Source organism: Perca flavescens, chromosome 5 (genome assembly GCF_004354835.1).
Source record: "Perca flavescens isolate YP-PL-M2 chromosome 5, PFLA_1.0, whole genome shotgun sequence".
Lineage (NCBI taxonomy): Eukaryota > Metazoa > Chordata > Actinopteri > Perciformes > Percidae > Perca > Perca flavescens.
The window spans coordinates 8,402,177-8,424,318 of NC_041335.1; the positions used below are offsets into that span (position 1 = coordinate 8,402,177).

At 42.2% G+C, this 22,142-nt stretch overlaps 2 protein-coding genes across 5 annotated transcripts in view; one reads left to right on the plus strand and one right to left on the minus strand.

Moving 5' to 3' along the window:
• Positions 1–1,881: 1,881 nt before the first annotated feature.
• Positions 1,882–22,142, minus strand: part of whrnb (whirlin b) — a 139,634-nt gene continuing 119,373 nt past the window's right edge. The window contains exons 10-11 of the mRNA XM_028577761.1: positions 6,934–7,116; positions 1,882–1,913 (exon numbers count right to left, since the gene is read on the minus strand). Coding sequence (XP_028433562.1) covers positions 1,882–1,913; positions 6,934–7,116 — 215 coding nt within the window. The remainder of the gene's footprint in view (positions 1,914–6,933; positions 7,117–22,142) is intronic.
• On the plus strand, positions 12,301–15,686 carry LOC114555587 (uncharacterized). Of its 4 annotated transcripts, XR_003692575.1 has the most exons (5): positions 12,301–12,952; positions 14,984–15,127; positions 15,270–15,341; positions 15,463–15,513; positions 15,665–15,686. XR_003692575.1 is itself a non-coding variant. In XM_028578092.1 (4 exons), the coding sequence occupies exons 1-3, from the start codon at positions 12,410–12,412 to the stop codon at positions 15,303–15,305; spliced, it is 723 nt and encodes a 240-aa protein (XP_028433893.1). In that variant the 5' UTR covers positions 12,301–12,409; the 3' UTR covers positions 15,306–15,341; positions 15,463–15,614. The 4 variants fall into 4 exon arrangements, 2 of the variants coding, with proteins under 2 accessions (XP_028433893.1, XP_028433894.1); XM_028578092.1 differs by lacking the exon at positions 15,665–15,686 and having other exon boundaries at positions 15,463–15,614; XM_028578093.1 differs by lacking the exon at positions 15,665–15,686 and having other exon boundaries at positions 15,466–15,614.

Sequence of the window (22,142 nt, forward strand, 5' to 3'; positions counted from 1 at the left end):
TGCTGCATCGTTACTCGTTACAATTATAAAAATGTTACGACTCATTCCAAACCCACATTATCACTGCCAGAGCGGTAGTCACCAAGTTTGATGAAGCTGGCTCATCATTGAGCGAATCAAGCGATCAAGCTTCTTTTAAGAAGACCACGCGTGCTCCCATTCTGCCTTTTGCTCTGCTGCCTGCCTGCATTTAGAACACTTGAGCTTTGTTAGGTTGTTTCAAGATGAAAGAACCAGAAACACCACCTTCAACACCTTCAACTTCGAGCGATCGTGGCGGTGAGGGTGAGGAAGGAGACCACCCCTGGTCCTAGTTAGAGTCCATGTTTTTTTTTCCATTTGTTGAAGTGAAAGACAATTCATATAGAATGAAGTGCCTACTGTGCCTCCCTAAAGATTGCGAAGTAATGTCCTTCAAAAATTAACCATTGAATTCGAAGAAACATTTCAAGGTAAGTTACATATATAATACACAAATGGCACACCAGCTTGAGCTATCAGTATAAGCGCTAGCTAAAAAGTACTGAGCTTTTTGGATTGTGTCTCCTCTTTGATATAATGCACAAAAAAAGGTTTTATTTGCTGGTAACTTTATAGTATTTTTATATTGCTTTGTATATATTCATGACATGCGGTGTTCACTTACATTAACGTTAACTAGCTGCCTATCATACTGCTCTTGTACATTCCTGACCTTGTACTGCTGCTACAACCATTTGAAATAATATAAACAATATGATATTCAAACTTTTGACTGCTTTTTTAAATAACTAAATAATGCAATACTTGTACTTTTACTCTTACTTTCTGTACTTGAGTGTACATTTTAAAATAAACTATAATACTAGTAAAAGAAATGTACCGCTTTGCTTTCTTTGTACCTTGTTGGATTTAACAGATTGTGAAAGGTGTCAGAGAGAAATATCAAAAGGAGGACTTGATGTCTGTACAAATGCAGAATGAAGACATATTTTCTATTAAAGCAGAAAAGAAAATGTTAATGCACCTGAGTTAATTCTTTTAATAATTTTCTTTGCATAATTTTCATTTTAAACATACAATATGTAATTTTCCGCCGCTAGGGGTCTCTCAATAAACACTTTTGATGAAGTTGTGAAGTTGCGTGGAATAGAAACAATATTTTCACGCCGCCACCCGATGCAGTAATAAGTAATAATATCATTTAGAAACTTTAGTCTTTTGTTCAAATGAGTCACATAAATAACATTGCTGATATTATTATAACATATAGCGCACACACAGGACTCCTGTGTCAGGACACAATTTTTATAGTACAGAAACAGAAAGTGTTTCGCTTTCATTTCTAATATTTTACACATGACAGGATGAATACTGTGGGCCTACATACCTTAGTGTTATTATAAGTGATTATAAATGAATTTGAGTAGATATTGGCGTACGATTCACTGTCTCAATGCACTGTACAGCTATGAAAGGCTTCAATTCGGCTGCGGAGGAGAGTACCAACGTTATTCTGGCAGCTGAAAGGGGGTGTTTTTGTTTAAAACAACACCAGAAACCAGTTTATTTGATTTTCTCAACGTTATTCTATCATTATGACAATATAGGCATGTGAAGAATAGGTAAAAGTCAGGGTAGGAGGGAAACATTGCAACAAAAATGACAGAGTTATTTACATTTTTAATTTGCAACACCCAATGGCATCGGATCTGGCAGATCTAGTGTTAAAGACTATGAACATTGGCACAGAACAATGGCTTGAAAACATAGATCCGCCAAACCCTACTGTATCGCTATCTCACCTGAATGGTGACTATGCGTGGCAAAGGTTGGCGTGTGTTGGCTCCTCCCTCTATAGCAATACCAAGGGTGTTGGAATTTTTCACCACTCGTATCAAGTTAGGAGTGGGCACTGGGACCGGTGAGCCATTCTGCTGGGACACAAAATGAAGAGCGGTCAGAAGTAAGAGCAATTGAAAGCAAGGTTGAATCTTATATTGTCAGCATTGCAAAATGTTGTAGATGTAGATCACACTGCAAACTTGTCACCTTTTGGCAAAATTCTGATCTCGGAATTGGAGAGTTACCTCCAATATTATTTTGTAACTTTTCATAAGGCCGATTATCTCTCAGCTGCGTGTCAGCTGAGTGGATTTTTCTGTGTCCTACACACCAGAAGCGTGTCTGACGCGGCGCTGCTCCTGATGCTAGATACAGGGAGGGCTGATCTCGGGACATAGTGCCGACAGATTCAAAATCTGAAAAATGGGTAAGTGGGCTGTTTATAACACCTTTGTGTAGCTGTAAAGAGCCTATATAGCCTATCTGATGTTGGACCGTCAATCAGAACACACACTACGTTGTTATTGTAGCCTATCCCACCATTTATATATAGCCTACTGATTTGATTAAAGCAAGACAACGTCGGCAGTATTGACTGCAAAATATGTCACAGAATATTTTGTTCTGTATGACAGGTGCAATATTTGAAAATATTTTCTCTGAAATTTTGTATTACATTTATATCTAGGCTACATTGATGTCAAAACCTAGACTTTCAAACATCAAGATGTCATTTATTAATGTGCATTCGTGTCTAAATGACATATACACTTATTTTCCTATTCTATTTTGCCTGGAAACGCTTCCAACACGCTCGCGTCTCGCATGTAAAATAGGCACCGGTTCTATTTCTAGCAGGCACGCCTCTCAGGCGCGGCTCGAGGCCAGCAGTGTGTAAGCTCTAACCTGTTAACATGGGAGCCGAAATATAAACGGACATGCTACGCGGCTGACACGCTAGCGCGACGCGTGCAGTGTGTAACCGACTATCGGACAAGCAAGCCCACTTTATGCAACTATTGGTCAGGTGTGTCGAGGTGTGAAAGTAGGCAGGGTTTGAACTTAAAGGAGAATTCCGGTTGATTTCAACACGTAGCTCTGTTGTTTGTAAATTAGGAGTACTGTCAGTAGCGAGAAAAACGAAAACAATCGGTGCCGCCTACACCGAGTTATCCTCCTGCTAGATTTTGCACCCAACAGGCTTAAACAGGGCTTAAACGGGGCAAGTTTTAAACGTGTTTTTAGCCTCTAAACATGTTCGAAATGCCATTACTAGTGCTTAGCCATGTGCAGTTATTCCTTCCGAGGGAACACAGCGAATTTGACTGCAGTAGATGTGACAGAAAGGCATAAAACTTGTGTTAATCCATACTAGAGGATGACACAGGAATCAATTGTCGCTCCAATCCCATCCCGATTCCACGAAAATACTCCCGTCACATCCCGATCACTGGACTGCCCCTCAAAAAAAACTCCTGTCCTGCAAAATCCCGAGAGAAAGACCCCAATCCCGTCCCACTCCTGTTTCGTTCCCTATGTTGTCTAAAGTTATCAGACTCTGTGTGTGTGTGTGTTTGTGTACAGATGCAGCGATGGCCGAGGGAGCAGCTCCTCTGCTGCAGTTGTGTGAATGCAGCGCTGCAGAGCCATGTGTCTCTCCCAGCTGGGCAGTGTTGGGAGTAACGGCGTTACTAACGGCGTTATTTTTTCAGTAACAGAGTGATCTAATTAATTACTTTTCCCATCGTTGCAACGCCGTTATCGTTACTGAGAATGTAAAGTGGCGCGTTACTACAATTTGGTTGAATGAAGCGAGGTATCGGAGGTATCAGGCTATGGCTGCACACCAACTGCCTGGAGAGAGCGGGGGAGGAGGGGGGGGGGGAGGGGCGGGGGGGGGGGGGGGGGGGAGGATTGATGACACCATTGCAAATGCGATGATGATTGGCTGGGTGGGCGGTGCCCTGCTAACACTGTCTCACTCTCACTGCGCGCTCTGACTACCACTAAACAGTAAACACAAGACAGCGACAATGGCGACGAGCCAGGGAAATTCAAAGGTAGCATTCTCCACCTGGAAGTACCGGCCCTACTTCTCGCTCATTTAAATTAAAGGCAAGAATGTTTATGTAACATGCACGCTATGCCCAATAAAAAAGACTTTATCTACGTCTGCCTCAAGCAACTCCAATCTTATGAAGTCCCTCACATCAACACATGCTAACACGACACTTGTTGCTGCTGCTAACCCAAGCCCAAATGTTAAAACAAGCAACGCTCGATTTTTCGTTTCAGCAACATCTTTGACGTTAAAGATGTTATAGAACGTAATAGCGTTATAGAACATAAAAAATAACGTCACAGTTACTTTGCTGAGTAATTAATTACTTTTAAAATGTGGTAACTGAGTTACTTACTTTTTGGGAGAAGTAATTTGAAACTGTAACTAATTAGTTTTTTAAAGTAAGATGACCAACACTGCTGCTGGGGGGGGTTAGGGTTAGGTAGTGACAATTTATTGAGACTCCCGCGGGTCACGGTATTCCCAATCAACAAACGTATTGGGAGTTGTAAGTGGTTCTCTTTTCTAAAACGAAATGCCTCGCAATTTTTGGGCGCACTCACTGCTTTGTAGCGTCATTTCTTAATTTAATCTCCGGCTCCGTCCCGCTCCCGCTGATTTCTATGCTTGATCCATCCTCGAACATGTTATGACAGTGAAATTGACTCACGTGACCCACGGGAGTCCCGAAACATTGTCACCCTCTAATCCATACCTCTGTTGATTTCCTGTTTTCCAGTGAAGTCAACACTAGTCGACTGCTGATCTCATACAATCCAATATTCCAAAATGTAGTTTTTACACAAAAAAACGATTTGCCGAGGTTCTCTCCATAGTAATGAGTATGTATCAACAGGCTGTAACCTGACACCACAGTGGAGCGAGCAGAGCTGCAGTTCAAGAGTTCAATGGCTATCGCGCATGTGCATAGGTAACCTAGCAACGGTGGAGACTCACAGTCAGCTGAGGGAGAGACGAAGACGGAGCTTTGGGATTGTGTCAGTGTTTTTAGAATATCAGCTCAGATGGATAGTTCATCCCAATCCGATGTGGAGCACACAGAGGAGTTTTTGAAGTTTGATGGTCGGGGTTATCTTTTTTTTCAGCTGGTCTTTTCGCTTTTGGAATGGCATTTGCCTTCAGATACATAGTTACCTATGCACATGCAAGATAGCTGTTGAACTCTTGAACTGCAGCTCTGCTCGCTCCACTGTGGTGTCAGGTTATAGCCTGTTAATACATACTCATTGCTATGGAGAGAACCTCGGCAAATCTTTTTTGTGGAAAAAATACATTTTGGCATACTGATTGTATGAGATCGGCAATCGACTAGTGTTGACTTCACCGGAAAACAGGAAATCAACAGAGGTATGGATTAACACAAGTTTTATGCCTGTCACATCTACTGCAGTCAAATTTGCTGTGTTCCCTCGAAAGGAATAACTGCACATGGCTATGCACTTGTAATGGCATTTAGAACATGTTTAGAGGCTACAAACGTTTAAAACTTGCCCCGTTTAAGCCCTGTTCAAGCCAAGCCCCCAGGAAGAGCGCCATGTCTAAAAGCCACTATGGGCTTAGCGGATAACAGTGGTACTGCACCCCATGGCCCAAAAAGCGGATCATTTGTTTCGGGGTATATCAACTTACCAGCACAAACACTTAAAGGGTCCTTGTTTAAAACATCACGTTTTTAACATTTTTAACATTCACTAGTAGCGAATCCAGAATTATTAAATTAGGCATGATGAACACGCATAATGGACGCGAGCAGACCCGCGGGACTGCGCCCCCGCCCGATCTCCCGAGGTCATTTAACTAGCTGTAATAATGGATATAGCTAATGGTTGTAATTCACCATGTGTTCTATTAATACGTCCATGGTGTTATCTTATGAAGTTATGATACATCCAAGGGATGTATGTATGCTGTAAAGCCTGTTACGTGGACGTAACGTCATTAGCATTTCCCAAACTGGCGGGGCTATCGGCTAGCTAGCTAGATGCTAACATCAGGGGTAGCTAGCATGGCTGTATTAAGATCTATACATAGCTAGCTATATGCCTACATAACGTTACTACAGACATAGTGATTATATCGCCTTGGTTCTCTCTCATGATACATCCAAGGGTTGTATGCTGTAAAGCTTGTAACTTGGATGAAGGATGAAGCCATGGATGAGCTTTGTTCACGAAACTGCAAGCTAACTGCTAGCGCTAGTTAGTAGCTAGCTAGCTAGTAGCACAACATCATTATTAAATCTCCTTGGTTGTCTAGCTAAATACATCGGAGCTCCTCGGGAACAACGAAAACACAATGTTTAACGTTAGTGAATATTATAGACAATGAAAACGGCGAGTTCATGAGTTCGCCACTTGTAAGAGACACGAGAGATAAGCTCATGAACGAGCATGTTGCTACCGGTTGCTAAGACAACACAAACAAATTGTTGCTAGTGCGCGTGTCTATCGTGATGTCATGGGCCAACAATGCGGAAGATCCGAACTCTCACTGGAATGTACGGGGCTTCCCGCCGAACACTGTATCCAGTTCTCTTAATACATCCATGGTTTAAGCAGGTTGGGTGCAAAATCTAGCAGGAGGATAACTCGTGTAGGCAGCACCAATTGTTTTTGTTTTTCTCGCTACTGACAACATTCCTAATTTACAAACAACAGAGCTACGTGTTGAAATCGACCAGAATTCTCCTTTAATTCCTAACACAACTACTTCTGTCACCTTCCCTATGAACAACTGAATGCAACACCATGAAAGCCTTAGAATACACACTAAATTATTTTTCACAATTTTCTTTTTTTCCAGTTTAATTTATTTGATCAATTTCAATTTATTTATTTCCATATGTAAGACAATACAGGTTTTACTCCGTGCTTTGGTGGTTAACAGGACAAATTAGGTCTCTAAATAACAAGACCAAACCCTGCTTTATTAAAAACGTCATCTCTTATTACAATTTGATAATGAAAGAAATAGATTAAAACTATTGTCCAATTCTTGACATTGTGTCTCGATTTGATGTAGTTGACTTTCCCTCACTTGTCTAGTCCCTGGAGGAGGTGCATGAGCCCCTGGCTGTTCCAATTGGCCCTGCTGGTTCTTGCTGGGTCGAGGGCTGCCATCTTTACTGAGTCCTCCTGCTTCGGCTATATCCACCCCGCTGTCCTCACTCAGAGTCTGGCCACTGTCTGAAAGCTGGGACAGGGTGGCCCCTGGATGAGACAATATAATGTTAGTATACAAACAGTGAATACATACAGCTACAGAGGTATTGTCTTTCTCAGATAGTGGACTTAATTTACGTCAGCTGTAGAGACATTGAGACATTTTAGAGACAGATCAAACCAAAATCACAAAGTATTTGCAAACAATCTGTTATCTTCAACACCACTGGTGCTCAAGCTACTTCAGCGACAGATCTACTTTGTAGGAACACTCCAGAGCAATCGTACTGCTGGTTTCCCCACAGTGTTGGGAAAGGCTATATGACTGACTCCTCTCCCACTCCTCTAATACTTAATTTTTTTGTATATTGAGCGCTGTACTGAAAATATCCTTGATTTTCATTTCAGAAATCTGATCACCTTAAGGGCCGGGACACATCAGGCCGATTATCGGCCGTGGGACAGTCTGGCGAGGTCAGTGACTCGATTCTGTTTGGTGTGTCCCGTGCCGTCGTCCGTCTGGGGGGTGTCGGCGTTCATTTTGGAAATGACAAGCGGAATGAGGTCACTAGGGTCTCTCAAAATCTGACGAAAATATTTTAAACTGACCTTTGTTGAGCTGAAATGAAGACAGATTCAGCAACCGCATGGCCTATTTCTCAATTAAAATGTTTTCAGAAACATGTTTCAGTGAACTATTTTAGTACAATACGAGATCGTATTCTGAACGGCCGCCATGACAGTCTGGCTTTGGATTTCCGGAGAAAACAAACCCATGTGACGCGTTCGTCCAATCAGCTGCCGGTTTTCATTTCTTGGGCAACAATACAGATTAGCGCCGCCTCCTGTTATAGAGATGTATTACGTCTCGTCTCCTCTCGTCTTTTTGGTCTGTTCTGTGGCAGTTTTTTGGACCTCGGGGATGCGACTGATCATATCGACGGGGTTTTCTGTCAGACATAGCTCAGACATACATTCTGCTTCATGAGACAGCTAAAGACTTACCGGTTACAACAATGTTGCGTGCATTGTCGTGGACACGTGCAGCCACTTTGCTGGAACTGCTTGTGCATGTGCTCTACCCATACAAGTCTACAGCTGTCTGATAAAAAATCATGCAGACCTTTAAGTAATAGTTTAAGAACCCCTTGGTGACAGTGCTGTGCGTATACGTAGAACCAGTGTTCGAACTATACCGTGGCCTTCGGGGGAGCCCACTTTTTTTCCACGGGGGGGTCGTGCACTTGCGACTTACAATGACTTACAAAGATACATAACAGCTGCAAGTGTATGCACTAGAGGATTTAACCTATTATACTTTATCGACAGGAATAGATAGGTCAAATAGCAAACAGCCAGCCACAAATAGTTTATAAACAAAGCATCAGGCTGTCTTTGAGATTTCATATGAACAACGGTTAAAGTTACTCAGGCTACCGAAGAATAGGCCTACTATAATTCCTCCGTTCAATTAGACCTTAGCGACGCACCCCAAGCTTCCATCCTTAACAAACAGCCATGTATATCGGCTCTTCCAGTCTTTCCACTGCTGGCTGAACTAACGGGAGAGAGAGAGTAGCAAGAGGGGTTAGGATCATCTTCAGCCAGAGAGGACATTATTTCTTCAGCTTCTTCTTGCGTTGTCACCCCGGTGGGAGATGTGCTAACAGGTTTGCAACAGGTGAATTAGTCGTGCTATTAACGTCATCGCTACACAATTTCTTAGTAAAACCAAAATGAATTAAACTACCTTGTTTTCTTTTTGCCATGGCTATGATGCTTACTGCAGAATGGATTTCAAGGACTTTGCGATTAATTGCCTCCAACGTTTAGATTTTTTCTGTGAATCTTTGAATTAACATGTAGGCTACTAAACATGAGTTGAATTTGCACCACAGCGCCGCCATGCCTTGATGCTCATAACAAGAATAGCATGTATAGTTATCTTTATTGAAGTGAATTAGGTTCAAATCGCCGACATGCATGAATAATAATCCACGATGATCACATTACACAAAACTGAAATTGCACGTCAAAATGACACATTGTCAATATTTTTAGAGACCCCCCAAAATTTCACAAATCACGTTTTCAGGGGAGCCCATGTCTTATTAAGGGGAGCCGAGCTCCCCCTAGCTCCCCCGTAGTTCGCACCCTGCGTAGCACCATCTCCCTATTTTGTTACAGAAGACGGTGAGAGAGCCAGAGAGCACAGCCGGGAAATTGACTACAGAAAAGATTACATTTAATGCAACGGTGTCTGGTAAATTAAATGCTAGCGCCAGTTTGCTAGCTAGTTAACTGTTAAGGGCCGTCCACACCAAGAACGATAACTATAACTGCAACTTTAACAATGCAGGTTATTGTTTACTCGCCAACACTGCTGCCTTTTCCAGGGAATAGCAGGGCACAGAGCTCCAGATAGCCGGAGATGAGAGCAAGTGGCCGGGTGTCAGATCTGTGCACAAAAAAAACCCATGCATTTTTTGTATGTAGTACAAATGTGTTATTTTCTCCTATTCTAAAATGGTGTATTTGAATATTTCTGCATACACTCTAAAAACTCCTGGGATATTTCTTTTCTAACTCTATTTGTGTTGGGTTAAAATGATGGGTTATTTTTTCAGAGAGTAACCATTTTCTGGGTTATAGGGCTAATATTTTGACCCAATTCCTGGATTGTTTGGGTTGCTGGGTTATTTTTCAAAGAGTAACCCATGTTCTGGGTTATAGGGTTGTCTCTCTCTCTCTCTCTCTCTCTCTCTCTCTAATGTATTTTTTGTTGGAGGGGTGTATTTTATGGCGTTATTATATTATCATGTCAACATAGTTTATAATATGAACAATCACACTTGTGTGTTGTGTACATTATTATAAAACAGTATCACCAGTATTTGTAGGAGAAATAAAGTGACACACAATCTAAACATGGATATATTAACTACGAAATAGAAGAAATAAGTTCATATATTGAACCCTTGCCCCTATAACATACACATCAGTCTGCCAGAAATTCAGAAGAAGAGGAAGAAGAAACACCTCCTTCCCTCTCTGCCCCCGTAGAAGAAGAACGCCCCCTCTCTCTCTCTCGTAATTTCAAAAATTACGAATCCCACTATGGCCACGCCAAGACCCGCCCTATGCCTACCTCTGATTGGCTTACACGTACACGTCACCTCCAGTACCTCCGCGCCGCGGCCGCTCTCCAGCACAGCCGCTGACGTTTCGACGGCGCCGCGCAGTTTGAAATATGTGTTCAAGAAAGGAGACGCTGGAGACGCTAATAACGGTAAGAAAAATGAAACAACTAAACGACGTATATTAATATCGTTTGTACCAACCGTAGCCTTACAAATAAAACAACTAAACGACGTATATTAATATCGTTTGCACCAACTCCTTCACCACCATTTCTATTAGCCACAATAGCTTATTAGCCGCTAGCAGCACAATAGCTTAGCACCATAAGTCAATGATTGAAATTTACCCTGTACCTTCCTGTCCCATAGAGAGTGACAGAGCCAGTCTGCAAACTGCACTTGGATAGGTAAGGCATAAAATGTCTTTGTTGGATGCATAGACAGTAGCTATATAAGAATGTTGTGTGTATTTTTTTTTACCGCCATATTGTTGTGAGGGACTGTGACGCTTATACAGTCTTTGTTTTCTAATGGTTTTACTTTCTGCATTGACCCCTTCAATGTTTGTGATCATCTAGAGCCAAGGTTGGGTGCATGCACCAATTCAATCAATTCACACACACACACACACACACACACACACACACACACACACACACACAATTCAATGGGATGGAAAGCTTTTGACTCCGACATGTGCACACCTTTTTTCTGTGACATGAACCGTGAATGGGTCAAACTCCCTTGTGAGTGAACAGTTTTCTAACATTGACATTTTGGATGACAGAAACTCTTACCATCTGGATACACACATCTGCTGTGTGTGAAGGAGGATGAGTTTCGAGCCCATTTAAAAGTGCAGCTCTCCACTAAAGAGGAGGTGGAGAAATGGCTTGAGGAATTTCAAAATTCCTCCACTTTAACATGGAGGAATGCCAGAACGTATCCGGCATCAGGGCGATACAATGTGTATAGAGTAAGTAGAGCACAGCTTTTGGAAGTGGAAGGGTAGTGTACAGGGAGAGGTATAATGAGAAGTTTTTCAATATGTGTTTTTGTTTGACATGGAGCATGAATATACATGAAAGAAAAAAAAAAAAAAAAAAAAAGAGTACCACAAGCAGGTCTACTAATTTCTGTATACTGTTCAGGTTGATCTCAGATGCCAGCATAAAACCTACGCATCTGGCAAATACTCAAGAAACACCAACTGCCCTGCCACACTGTTTCTTGTCTTCAAAAGAAGTATGGAGAATAGGAGGTCAAGGTACAATTCAGAATAAAGCTATGTGCACGGTGTCTAAATTTCCACTCTGTACGATCATTTTATTGCATGTGTGTATCCTTCAATGTCATTAATGTTCCACTCCTCTGCCGTTTACAGATCGTCAGATCGACACATGGCAGAGGGTTACCTCCTATATGTCAACTTGAGGAATGAGCACAACCATCGCCTTGCTTGCGCCAATGCCCTGAGGAAAAGGGATGTGTCGGCCGTCACCATTGAAAGGCTGACTGAGCTCTTTGAGAAAGGTCATTCTCCCTCATCTGCTCTCGATACCATCAAATATGACCTGCAGGAGGAAGAGGGAGAAGAGTACCTCTATGCAGCAGCAGACTGCGCCATCTGCCCAGACGTCCAGTTCTGCTACAGGTTAGCTCATCAAAACCGGTGTCCACATAGGAGAAACTACAAAAAACCTACTGGGGTGCGTTCTTACTTTCTTTTTCTGTTTGTGCTGTATCCCTAACTCTGTCAATGATCTATGTGTTACACCAGGTTATACTACAAAATATTCCAGAAATCATATGGTGCCCCTTCTGGAGAAAAGATGGTCATAGACCTCGAAGAACGCCTTGCCAGGTATAACGAAGAACAGGGCTGTGTCTGTGCTCAGATAGAACAAACCATCGATGGCCAGCAGATTGTGGCGATTTGCACACCTGTAATGCAGCGGGTCCACACAAGAGTACAACAGAGTGGAGAGATTATCTTTGTGGATTCCTCAGGGTATTGTGACAGGCAAAACCACTGCCTTTTTCTCTTTCTAACCCACTCTGCTGCAGGGGGGCTGCCTCGTGGTGTGCTGATCACCACATCAGAGAGTGCAGCCACTCTAACAGCTGGGATCTCCCTGCTTAAACGGCTTCTCCCACCTGGTGCTTTCTTTGGGCGCGAAGACCATGGTCCACAGGCAGTCATGACAGATGACTGTTCAGCTCTGCGACAGGCACTTGCCACTGTCTACCCTGGAGCAAGCATACTTTTGTGCACCTTTCATCTGCTCCAGGCGATGTGGAGATGGCTGTGGAATGGCATAAAAAAAGAAGAACGCCCACAGCTGCTAAATGGATTCAGAGGTCTTGTGTATGCCAGAACAGCGGAAGACCTGTCTGCAGCCTATGCCACGCTGTCTGCAGATCCCCTGGCATCAAAACACAAGAACTTTATGAAACACTTGCTGGAGGTGTATGGGAGGCGGCAGGAGTGGGCACTGTGCTTGCGGGTCCATTTGCTAACCCGTGGCAACAACACCAACAACTATGTTGAAAGTGCAATGAAGATTGTCAAAGACAAGGTCCTTCACAGGTTGAAGGCATACAACCTGACCCAGCTCGTGGACTTTATAGCCACTCGGTTTGAGGCATACTACATCCGCCATCTCACTGATTTCGCCAACAACCGGGTGAAAAACCTTACAGCCCCCAAGTGTGGTGATGTGGACTGCCAGAAAATTGTCCGGGTAAGTGTATTGTCGTGACTTCTTTGCAACCTCCATAAGCCGCCGAGAGGCTGAGTCAGGGAACAATGGGCCTCATTCACCAACCGTTCTTACGAAGAAATGTGTTCTTAAACCCCACTTACGTACTTTTTACGAAGATTCTGACACGCACTGTTTTCTTATCTTGGATTTGTTCTTAGCTAAGAAAAAAAATCTACGAACACTGAAAAGCACTCTTACGCACATTTGAGTGATGACAATTTGCTCCAAATAATTGGTTACTGCATTTTATTTAACTCTACAGTCGTTTACCATGATAGTATTGTACTGTAATGTATTTCTGATCATTTGTTGAAAAAATAATCATAATATGCAAAAAACACTAACACTGCAATTTACATCAACAATTAAACTGATTAAATCCTGCGTTATTTGGTGGTTGATTGCTATTTATAGAGCCGAAATGCAGTGGTAGAATGTAACAAAGTACAAATTCTTCGTTACTGTACTTATGTACATTTTTCACGTATCTGTACTTAAGTAGACTCAATAGTGCATAGCCTACTTTTGACTTTTACTTTGTTACATTTTGCAGCAATTATCTATACTTTCTACTCCACTACATTTCTACAATGTTCAGTTACATTTTCTGATCAGTTTCCCCCCTGCCAAAACGTCTTCCTCTCCGTCACAAGTTTGTCTCGCCAGTGAAGTTTGGTTGCCATAGATACTGTATATATGGGTTGCCATAGATACTGTATATATGGGGCACCGCTGATCCAAGCCGGCTCTGGTGCTGCACAGCCCGGGCGCAGCGACGCTGATCCTCGGTAATGCAGCCCCGGTAAAAGTGAAAATGTTTGTTTTTTATTATTCCCGTTTTTAAATCATAGTTGCTATATCTATTTCTCTCCACAGCGTCGTTTACTCCTCCGCCAGGCTGCGTAAGACGCGTTCATATCTTATTTATTTATTTGGCTGGACCTGTTCACATCTCCCCATTTGCGCTGCTTCACACACTTTATTTGCTTACTTGCACGGTTAAAGAAAATAAAACAATCTTAAAATACATTCATGAATGAAACCAACCGCATTCCGATTCTAACAACACATTTCCGTTTTATGCTGGTTAGGATAGGAACTTCTTTTTGAAGTTTGTGGTAGTGGACACCTTCTACTTTTACTAAAGTAAATATGTCTCTTATTTGTACTTTTACTAGAGATTTAGTACTTTCTCCACCGCGACTCCGACAATCATCTCTAACATCTCTGACATTGAGAATTAGCTTCAGCTAAAATGTTGTAGTATGTTACATACTTGTCCCTATTCAAATAAACTTAAATAAAAAAATAAGCAGTCTCCCGCTTCCCAGTAGGTGCACAGGACGCGTCATGTCCTTATATGGGAATTTGCAAGGTGTTTTCTTAGGCTAATTAGGAACAACTGGCACACGCTTTCAATTATGAAGACGTGGGATTCATCAATCCTAAAAACACAGGTGCGAACAATTCAGCTGTTTAAGAACACGTCATGAATCCGACGTAGACTTTTCTTAGAAACTTTCTTAAGAACATATTTAAGAGAAAACTTAGGAAGATATTGGTGAATGAGGCCCAATCACCTGTATGACGCGCCGTTTGAATAATTCAGATCCACTTCGAGATAGGCTTTTAAGGATTTATTGTTCATTTGAAAGTTTGAAAAAAACAAACAATGAACAAAATCCAGTTGCCTGAAAAATACTGCAAAAAGTAGATGTGAAGAAACTTGGGGTCAACAGAAAATGCAAAAACCCAAGCTCACCCCCTCTCTAGCCACCACCATGCAAGTGTCCAAGTGTATAAATAGACTGATTATTGTGAGACCAACCCCCGGCCCCATGACGTCCTACGTTATGTAATAGGTGAAAATTATAAACCATAAACAAACATAATATACATGGCTCCTATATGTATATGTGTGTCTGCATACGTACATCATACAGTTTATATACAGTTTAAATATTGTTATTTTAATATATATTTCTTGTCGTCCTTACCATTAAAATGTAGGAGGATGAAGTCAATTTTACGGTGCCCAGCGCATCAACTGGTGGTTGGTACCACGTCAATACAGGACTGAGCTGCTGCACCTGCCCTGTTGGCCAAACTGGCGCACCTTGCAAGCACCAGAGTGCAGTGGTACAAACATTTGGTGTGAGTGAGACGCTCCCACTAACAAGCACACCTCATCTCAGGAAGCTCTTCTATGAAATTGCTTCAGGTAAGTGACTTGTGGTTGTTCTACATGATGGGATGTGGACTACAGTTTGATGTGTGTGTGTGTGTGTGTACACAGGAGGGACCACTCCAGATGACTGGTTTGAAAGCTTGATTTATGAACAGCCTGTGGAGCCAAAGTCAGTGTTGCGTGAGTACAAAGTCCCTCCACCACTATGATGTTCTTTCAGACTGAGTATGTTGAAACTTCACGAAGTAGTACATTTTTTTTCAAGATGGATCATGTTATGTTTTTTTTTCTTTCAAAAAAGAAGAGTGCATGGATGGAGAATCTCTTGCTCCAGCATCGAAGATCATCTCAGGTGAAACTGGCTTTAAAGAAAAATAAATTGGCGCATAAACCACAAAAAAATGTCAAGGCCATGATAAAACTGTGTTCCATAAGACCAAAGTATAGCGGTAGAATGCCTAAAGATAATCACAGTGAAAAACTTGCTTTTTTCTTTATCACAGATGACCACCGTCCAGTGAAGAGGAGGCTGTTGACACATCAGCTGGGCCCAGTAAGTATACTTATCACAACTTTTCAGATTGATCCAATTGTTTCACTTGCCACCAACACTAGACAGAAGAATCAATTCAATTGCTGTTAAATCTATCCAGGCACAGGGACTTTGGAGAGGGAGCTGGATGGCATTTTGGGGATAAAAAAAAAAAACTAGTAGAGGACACAACATTCAAGGCACCTCTTCAGTCATTTGTGGACAATTTAAAAAAAAAAATGAAAACGGACAGTGCTGTCCAGTCATCTTTGTTCTCCTATGGAAAGACCAGCTGTGTGCCTACTAGGATCCGTGCCACACCAAGGGGATTTCTGCAAACGACCACTAAGATTGGTGTGCAACCAATGGCGGTGTCACGCCGAAAGGCAGCTTTGGGGGGGAAGAAGAGCTATGGGAGCTGGCAGACCTCCAAAGAGCTCCTGGAAAGACCACCCTTACACACAAAGTGCAGAAGAGCAAAAGTTGTGCCACACAGCCTGTCTCATTGTGTGCAGGAGAACACCTCCCTGGGGAAAACCCACTAGGTGCACACACACACCCTACCTAAAGTCCATAACAGTTCTCTTAATCAGTTATTGATAAATTCCAGCTCAATCTGTTTGTTTTGTTTCAGCTCAATCAGTTCATGGTTCTATTGTTATTTTTTACAAAACCTGAACTAATACAAATACTTGTAGGCTATGTGATTTTTTTTTTTTTTTTTTTTTTTTTTGGTTTGTATTTAGTATTTGTATTTACATTTGATGTGAGTTCAGCTACAACTGTGTAGTACAGGGTCATCATACAGGGGACTGGGTTTGTGCTCTACCTGTGTAATGTTACTTGCTGTAAATGAAATGCTAAATATTAGTGTTGAAGTAGTTGATGAAAGCCTTTCCACTCTCCACTGCATAACAACTGACTACCAAAAATTTAACTGTGGTCAATCAACACTAATGAAAAGCATATGTGTCAAAGATGACATTTTGACTCGTGTTTTTGTTTAATTAATGTATGCATGTATTCAACATAACTTAACCTAATATGTACAACAATACAGGCTATGTATAGGCCTACTGTATGAATTGTTTTCAATATGGTAATTCTGAGTGGTTATTAGGCTACTGATCTGAGTCAAAATTTTATAATGATGAAATGAGTGATAAGCCTGCCTTTAGTGTGTGTTTAATAAAGATTAAATTGAATCAGTGGTGTTGTCTAGTTTTTTTGTAGTGATTATACTGTATTTTTTTTCCCTCACAGCATTAGACTCGCCCATCCCAGAGCGACAACCCCATAGGTTTTTTGTAACGTTACTGCGTGAAGCATCAGCTTCATCTGGCTCATTTTCTTAAGTTTCTATAACGTTGTCGCTGCAGTGTCATCCGAAGCAGCAGTATAGCTTCAGGGGCAGCGTGATACGCGGAATGGCACGCGGAGCGGCAGCGTGCGTCGTCCTCAGTTAGCTCAGCCAATCAGAGGTAGGCATAGGGCGGGTCTTGGCGTAGCCATAGTGGGATTCGTAATTTCGCGGGCGGGACTGTTAATACAACGTATGTACATATCGTCATTTCAGAGCGAAGGAACTACTCATCCCATAAACCAACGCACACTAAATGAGTAACTTAGTATTTGAAGTAATGCAGGAAGTGTGCATTTAGTTTCGATGCTTATTGTGTTTCCACAATAATGTTAGTGAGTAAATCTACTGAAATGGCCACCAGACCATAACAGAGGAGTGTGATGCGTCAGATGAGAATGCAGGGGTTTAGTCATGTATTTCATGGCTGTAAAAAAAAAAGCAATGTCTATCCGTGTGTCATTGCCAAATGCAAACCAGTACAATAAATTGGTGGACAGGGTCATCCTTTTTAGTTAGTTAGTGTAACCCATGTTTAAAATATGACATAATTAAGAATAAATAGTTAAAAGCTGCATAAATAAGTTTGAAAGTGATTCATTTAATGTAAGTTAATTAATCTGAGTTAAGTAAAAATGTTAATACAACAATCATTTAATGTTTAAGATTAAAAGTATGCTGACAGAAAATTAATGTCGCTGCCCCTTTAAGGGACTAGTGACGCTAGACGCAGCACCTCACTGACGCTGCAGCAGAGACCTGAGAGAGCAGAGGAGAAATCGGAGAGAACGAGCAGAAAAAAAGAGTGGATAGTGGAAAAGTATATTTTGCAGTTGAAAAACACAATTTACCTGGTCTGGAACTGACGGGGATTTTATGAGAACTAAGCCACACCGGTTTTGGTGAGTTTTTTTGTTTTTTTGCATTTTTGCAGTGTTGTACCCTTTTTTTCTCTGGCAGAGAGCTAACGCTAAAAACTTAGCTGTTTACAAGGAGATGCTTCGTCATAAACAGTTTACCAGTTAATATTTTGGGTTCATGAAGACTGTGAATGTTATAAAAGTGAATGTATGCTGTGTAAATGAAAGATGTGTGCAGTAGTTGCGTGGGAGACGTAGCCGTGAGTTAAAAGAGACCGCTCCGCTGCCATTTTTGAGGTGAAAAAACACCGTAGCAGTAACGTTACAACTCAGAGAATGTGAAACATTTATTTGTGCAATTCGAGGATTTAAAAGAGATTTATTGTGCTTATGACCTGTTACACAGGTCAGGTTTTTTTGCTTGGTTTGAAGCTCTGTCTGAGCGAGGATTGGTCTGCAGTGTGCGGGCATGCACATGCACAGACGGGATTCAAGATGGCGAGCCAGACCCAGAACTTCAACTCATCTTCCCCATCGCATAAGTGAGGAAATCTCCTGCGTATGGTGACTCGCTGCCAGAGTGGTAGGAGTATCAGGAATTGGTTTTGAACTGAACTGGAAACTGATTGAATTATTATTTTTGGACTGAATCGAACTGAAACTCTTCATTGAACTGAATAATCGAACTCGCATTTGGACTTGAACTTGAATTTAAGGTGTCATGCTTTTGTTTACATATTGAGTTCATATGTTTGAATGTGATTTGATGATTGTGGTCCACTTTGATTTGATTGTGTAAATTGTGCAACCTATTTTTTTGCAACTTAGGTGAACTAAAGAACAGAGTGAAATACATTTTCATTTATACAATATTAAGAACCTGCAGGGTATTTTTGTTTTGTTTTGTATTTTATGTGTGTTTTTGCATTAAGTAAATTGCCGGCCTTTTGTATTTAAAGCAACGGTCTCTGGTGTAATTATTATTTTGCTCCCCACTCCTTAGAACCTAGAACTGGTCCAGTGGCGCAGTTAGTGGTGTGATACCGGTGCTACAAACATGGCGAGCCAGCCAGGAGTGGCTTAAAACATTTTAAACTAGAAACCAGAGACCGTATAGTATTTTTATCAGTGATTCATTATGGATGTTATTCAAACGAGTAATGTGAAAATCCCTAACTCAGTCATAGTTAGTGGTATAGCCGGTACAGAAACTGATAAAGAACTATATGACTTCCTTAAACAATATGGTTCCATTCAAAGGGCAATCCCAGTAGATTTTGCTGAGTCAGCGTCAGGCAAACAGGTTGTAGTAGAGTATGTGTATGGTACAGCTATACAGTCTCTCTTGCCTTCATTGCCACACAGACTCAACAGTAAGACTCAGACTGATGTCACTTACCACATTAGAGCCTTAGCCAGTGTCTACACACCTGTAGCTAGCAAAACTGCTACACAAACTTACCTTTCAGAGTTAAAGGACATTGCGAAACAGACTGGCAAAGAATTTGCAGCTGTCCTCAGAGAAGAGCTTTCAGTCATCAGTGAGACTGTCGATCTAGATCACTCAGAAACCCAAGATGAAGATATAGAACAGAACTCACCTGATACCCCAGAGCAACATGGCCCTGAAAAGGCTGCACAGCTAAGCCCCCTACCCAGTACAGCCCCGGAGCAGCATGTTCAACATCATTGGTCTTCACCACCGACACCATCTAAAGAAAAGACACAGCCTGCTCTGAAACTTTCTGACGTCAATCCACCTGACATACAAAAAGTAATAGTCGAGCACATAGTGAGAAATGAAGATTCTGCTCTGCAGGTGCACACTTCCTTGAGACTTAGACCCTTCTCTGGGCGTTTCTCCCGTTCCAACAATGAAGTGGATTATGAGACATGGCGTTCCAATGTGGAACTTCTCCTTAAAAGACACAACACAGTCTGATCTTTACAAGTCACGAAAGCTTCTTGAAAGTCTGTTATCACCTGCTATTGATATTGTGAAGCACCTGACACCTGAATCTCCCCTTAATGTGTACTTAGAGATCTTGGACTCCACTTTCGGCACTGTCGAGGACGGAGATGACCTTTTTGCAAAGTATCTTAACACAATGCAAGATAACGGTGAGAAACCCTCAGCTTATATACAACGGCTGCAGGTGATGCTGAACACCACCCTCAGGAGGGGAGGTGTAACTGCAAGTGACCTTGACCGGCATCTTCTCAGACAGTTTGTCAGAGGCTGCTGGGACAACATCTTGATAGCTGAACTCCAGCTAGAACAAAAGAAACAGAACCCACCTACCTTTGCTGAACTTCTCCTGTTACTCCGCACAGCAGAAGATAAGCGTATTTCCAAAGCATCCCGCATGAAACAGCACTTCAATGTTTCAAAGCCAAGAGTGTCTTCTCATTATCAAGGTATTTATGTGCAGAGTGAAGAAGACTGCCACCCATCTCAGCCAGATCTTGATCACAGGTCCGAAATCCAAGACCTAAAGAAACAAATAGCTGATTTACAGTCCCAGCTCACACGTATCACACAGAAAGACAGTAGAAAGGCTAAATCTGCTGCCAGACCAGTAGCTCCCCAAACAGCTAGCACATATTCCCCATCTATCAATCCAACATCTCAAAGGCTGCAGCCCCACAGCCGAGCTGTAAACAACAATACAAGCAATAGACCAAGGCCCTGGTATTGCTTTAGATGTGGAGAGGACGGACACATTAAGCCTCAGTGTGAAAGTGAGCCAAACCCATCTCTTGTAGCTGAGAAGAGGAAGCAGCTAAGAGAAAAGCAGTTGACATGGGACATTGAGAATGGTGCTTCAAAGCCTGATCCTTTAAACTAGACCCAGTTCCGGTTGTGGGACAAACGGGGACTGGAACACAGACAAAGTGTCCCAATAAGAAGCTGCACAGAGCACGTGTGTACTCTCGCACACAAAAACAGACAGTGACCTTGCCAAAAGGTCTGATTGGCGCCAGGTGCACTGCACAAGTGAGCATTAGTGACAAAGACTGCAGTTGCTTGTTGGATTCAGGCTCTCAAGTAACAACGATCCCCAACTCTTTCTATTTAGAGAACCTGTCTCACTTACCTATGAATTCCTTGAACGACCTGCTTGAAGTAGAAGGAGCCAACGGTCAAAGTGTCCCTTACCTATGTCGAGGCCACCATCAGATTCCCAAAGAGCTTGCTTGGAGCGGACATTGAGGTGCCCACGTTGGTTTTGGTTGTACCTGACATGCGCTCCACCTTGTCACCAGCGCTTATAGGCACAAATACTTTGGATGTTCTTTATGAAAAGTATGCAGATATCGCACCTCAGAACTATTAATCTCTTCCTTATGGCTACAAAGTTGTCTTAAAGACCCTTGAAATAAGAAAAAAAAAGTCTGTTGATTCCAGTCTGGGAGAGGTGAGGCTTCATAGTAGAGACTTTAAGACCATTGCAGCTGGACAGACCAAAGTCCTTGAAGGATCAGTGAGCTGCAGGACAACTGATGTTGGGAAATGGGTGATGGTAGAGTCACCAAAATCATCTTACTTGCCAGGTGGCATCCTGGTGACAGATAGCCTGGTAAGCCTACCACCAAAGATACCACGCTGCATGTCATGCTCAAGAATGAGTCACAACATGACATCACCCTATCTCCAAAGGCCGTGATAGCAGAGATACACGCTGTAAAGAGTGTTCAATCAGTTAAGACCCCTGACTCAGACCCTCCCACAAAACCTGACCAAAAATTAAATCTCAACTTTGACTTCACTGATTCTCCTGTACCCAATGAGTGGAAAGAGAGGATAACTGAGAAATTGAGTTCCATGCCGGAGGTGTTTGCACTGCACGAGCTTGATTTTGGTCGCACTGACAAAATAAAACACCACATAACCCTCAGTGACCAGACGCCATTCAAACATAGGCCAAGACCTATACACCCCCAAGACATAGAGGCGGTGCGTAACCATCTCCAGCAACTCCTTAATGCAGAAGTCATCCGTGAATCGGAGTTGCCTTTCTCCTCGCCGATTGTAGTCGCCAGGAAAAAGAATGGCGATGTCAGACTCTGCATAGACTACAGAAAATTGAACACCCAAACAGTAAAAGATTCATACTGTATGCCTTACCTAATCTTGTGGAGTCCTTCTCTGCATTGACCGGGTCCAGGTGGTTCTCAGTGCTCGATCTCAAATCAGGCTTCTATCAAATAGAAATGGAGGAAGCAGA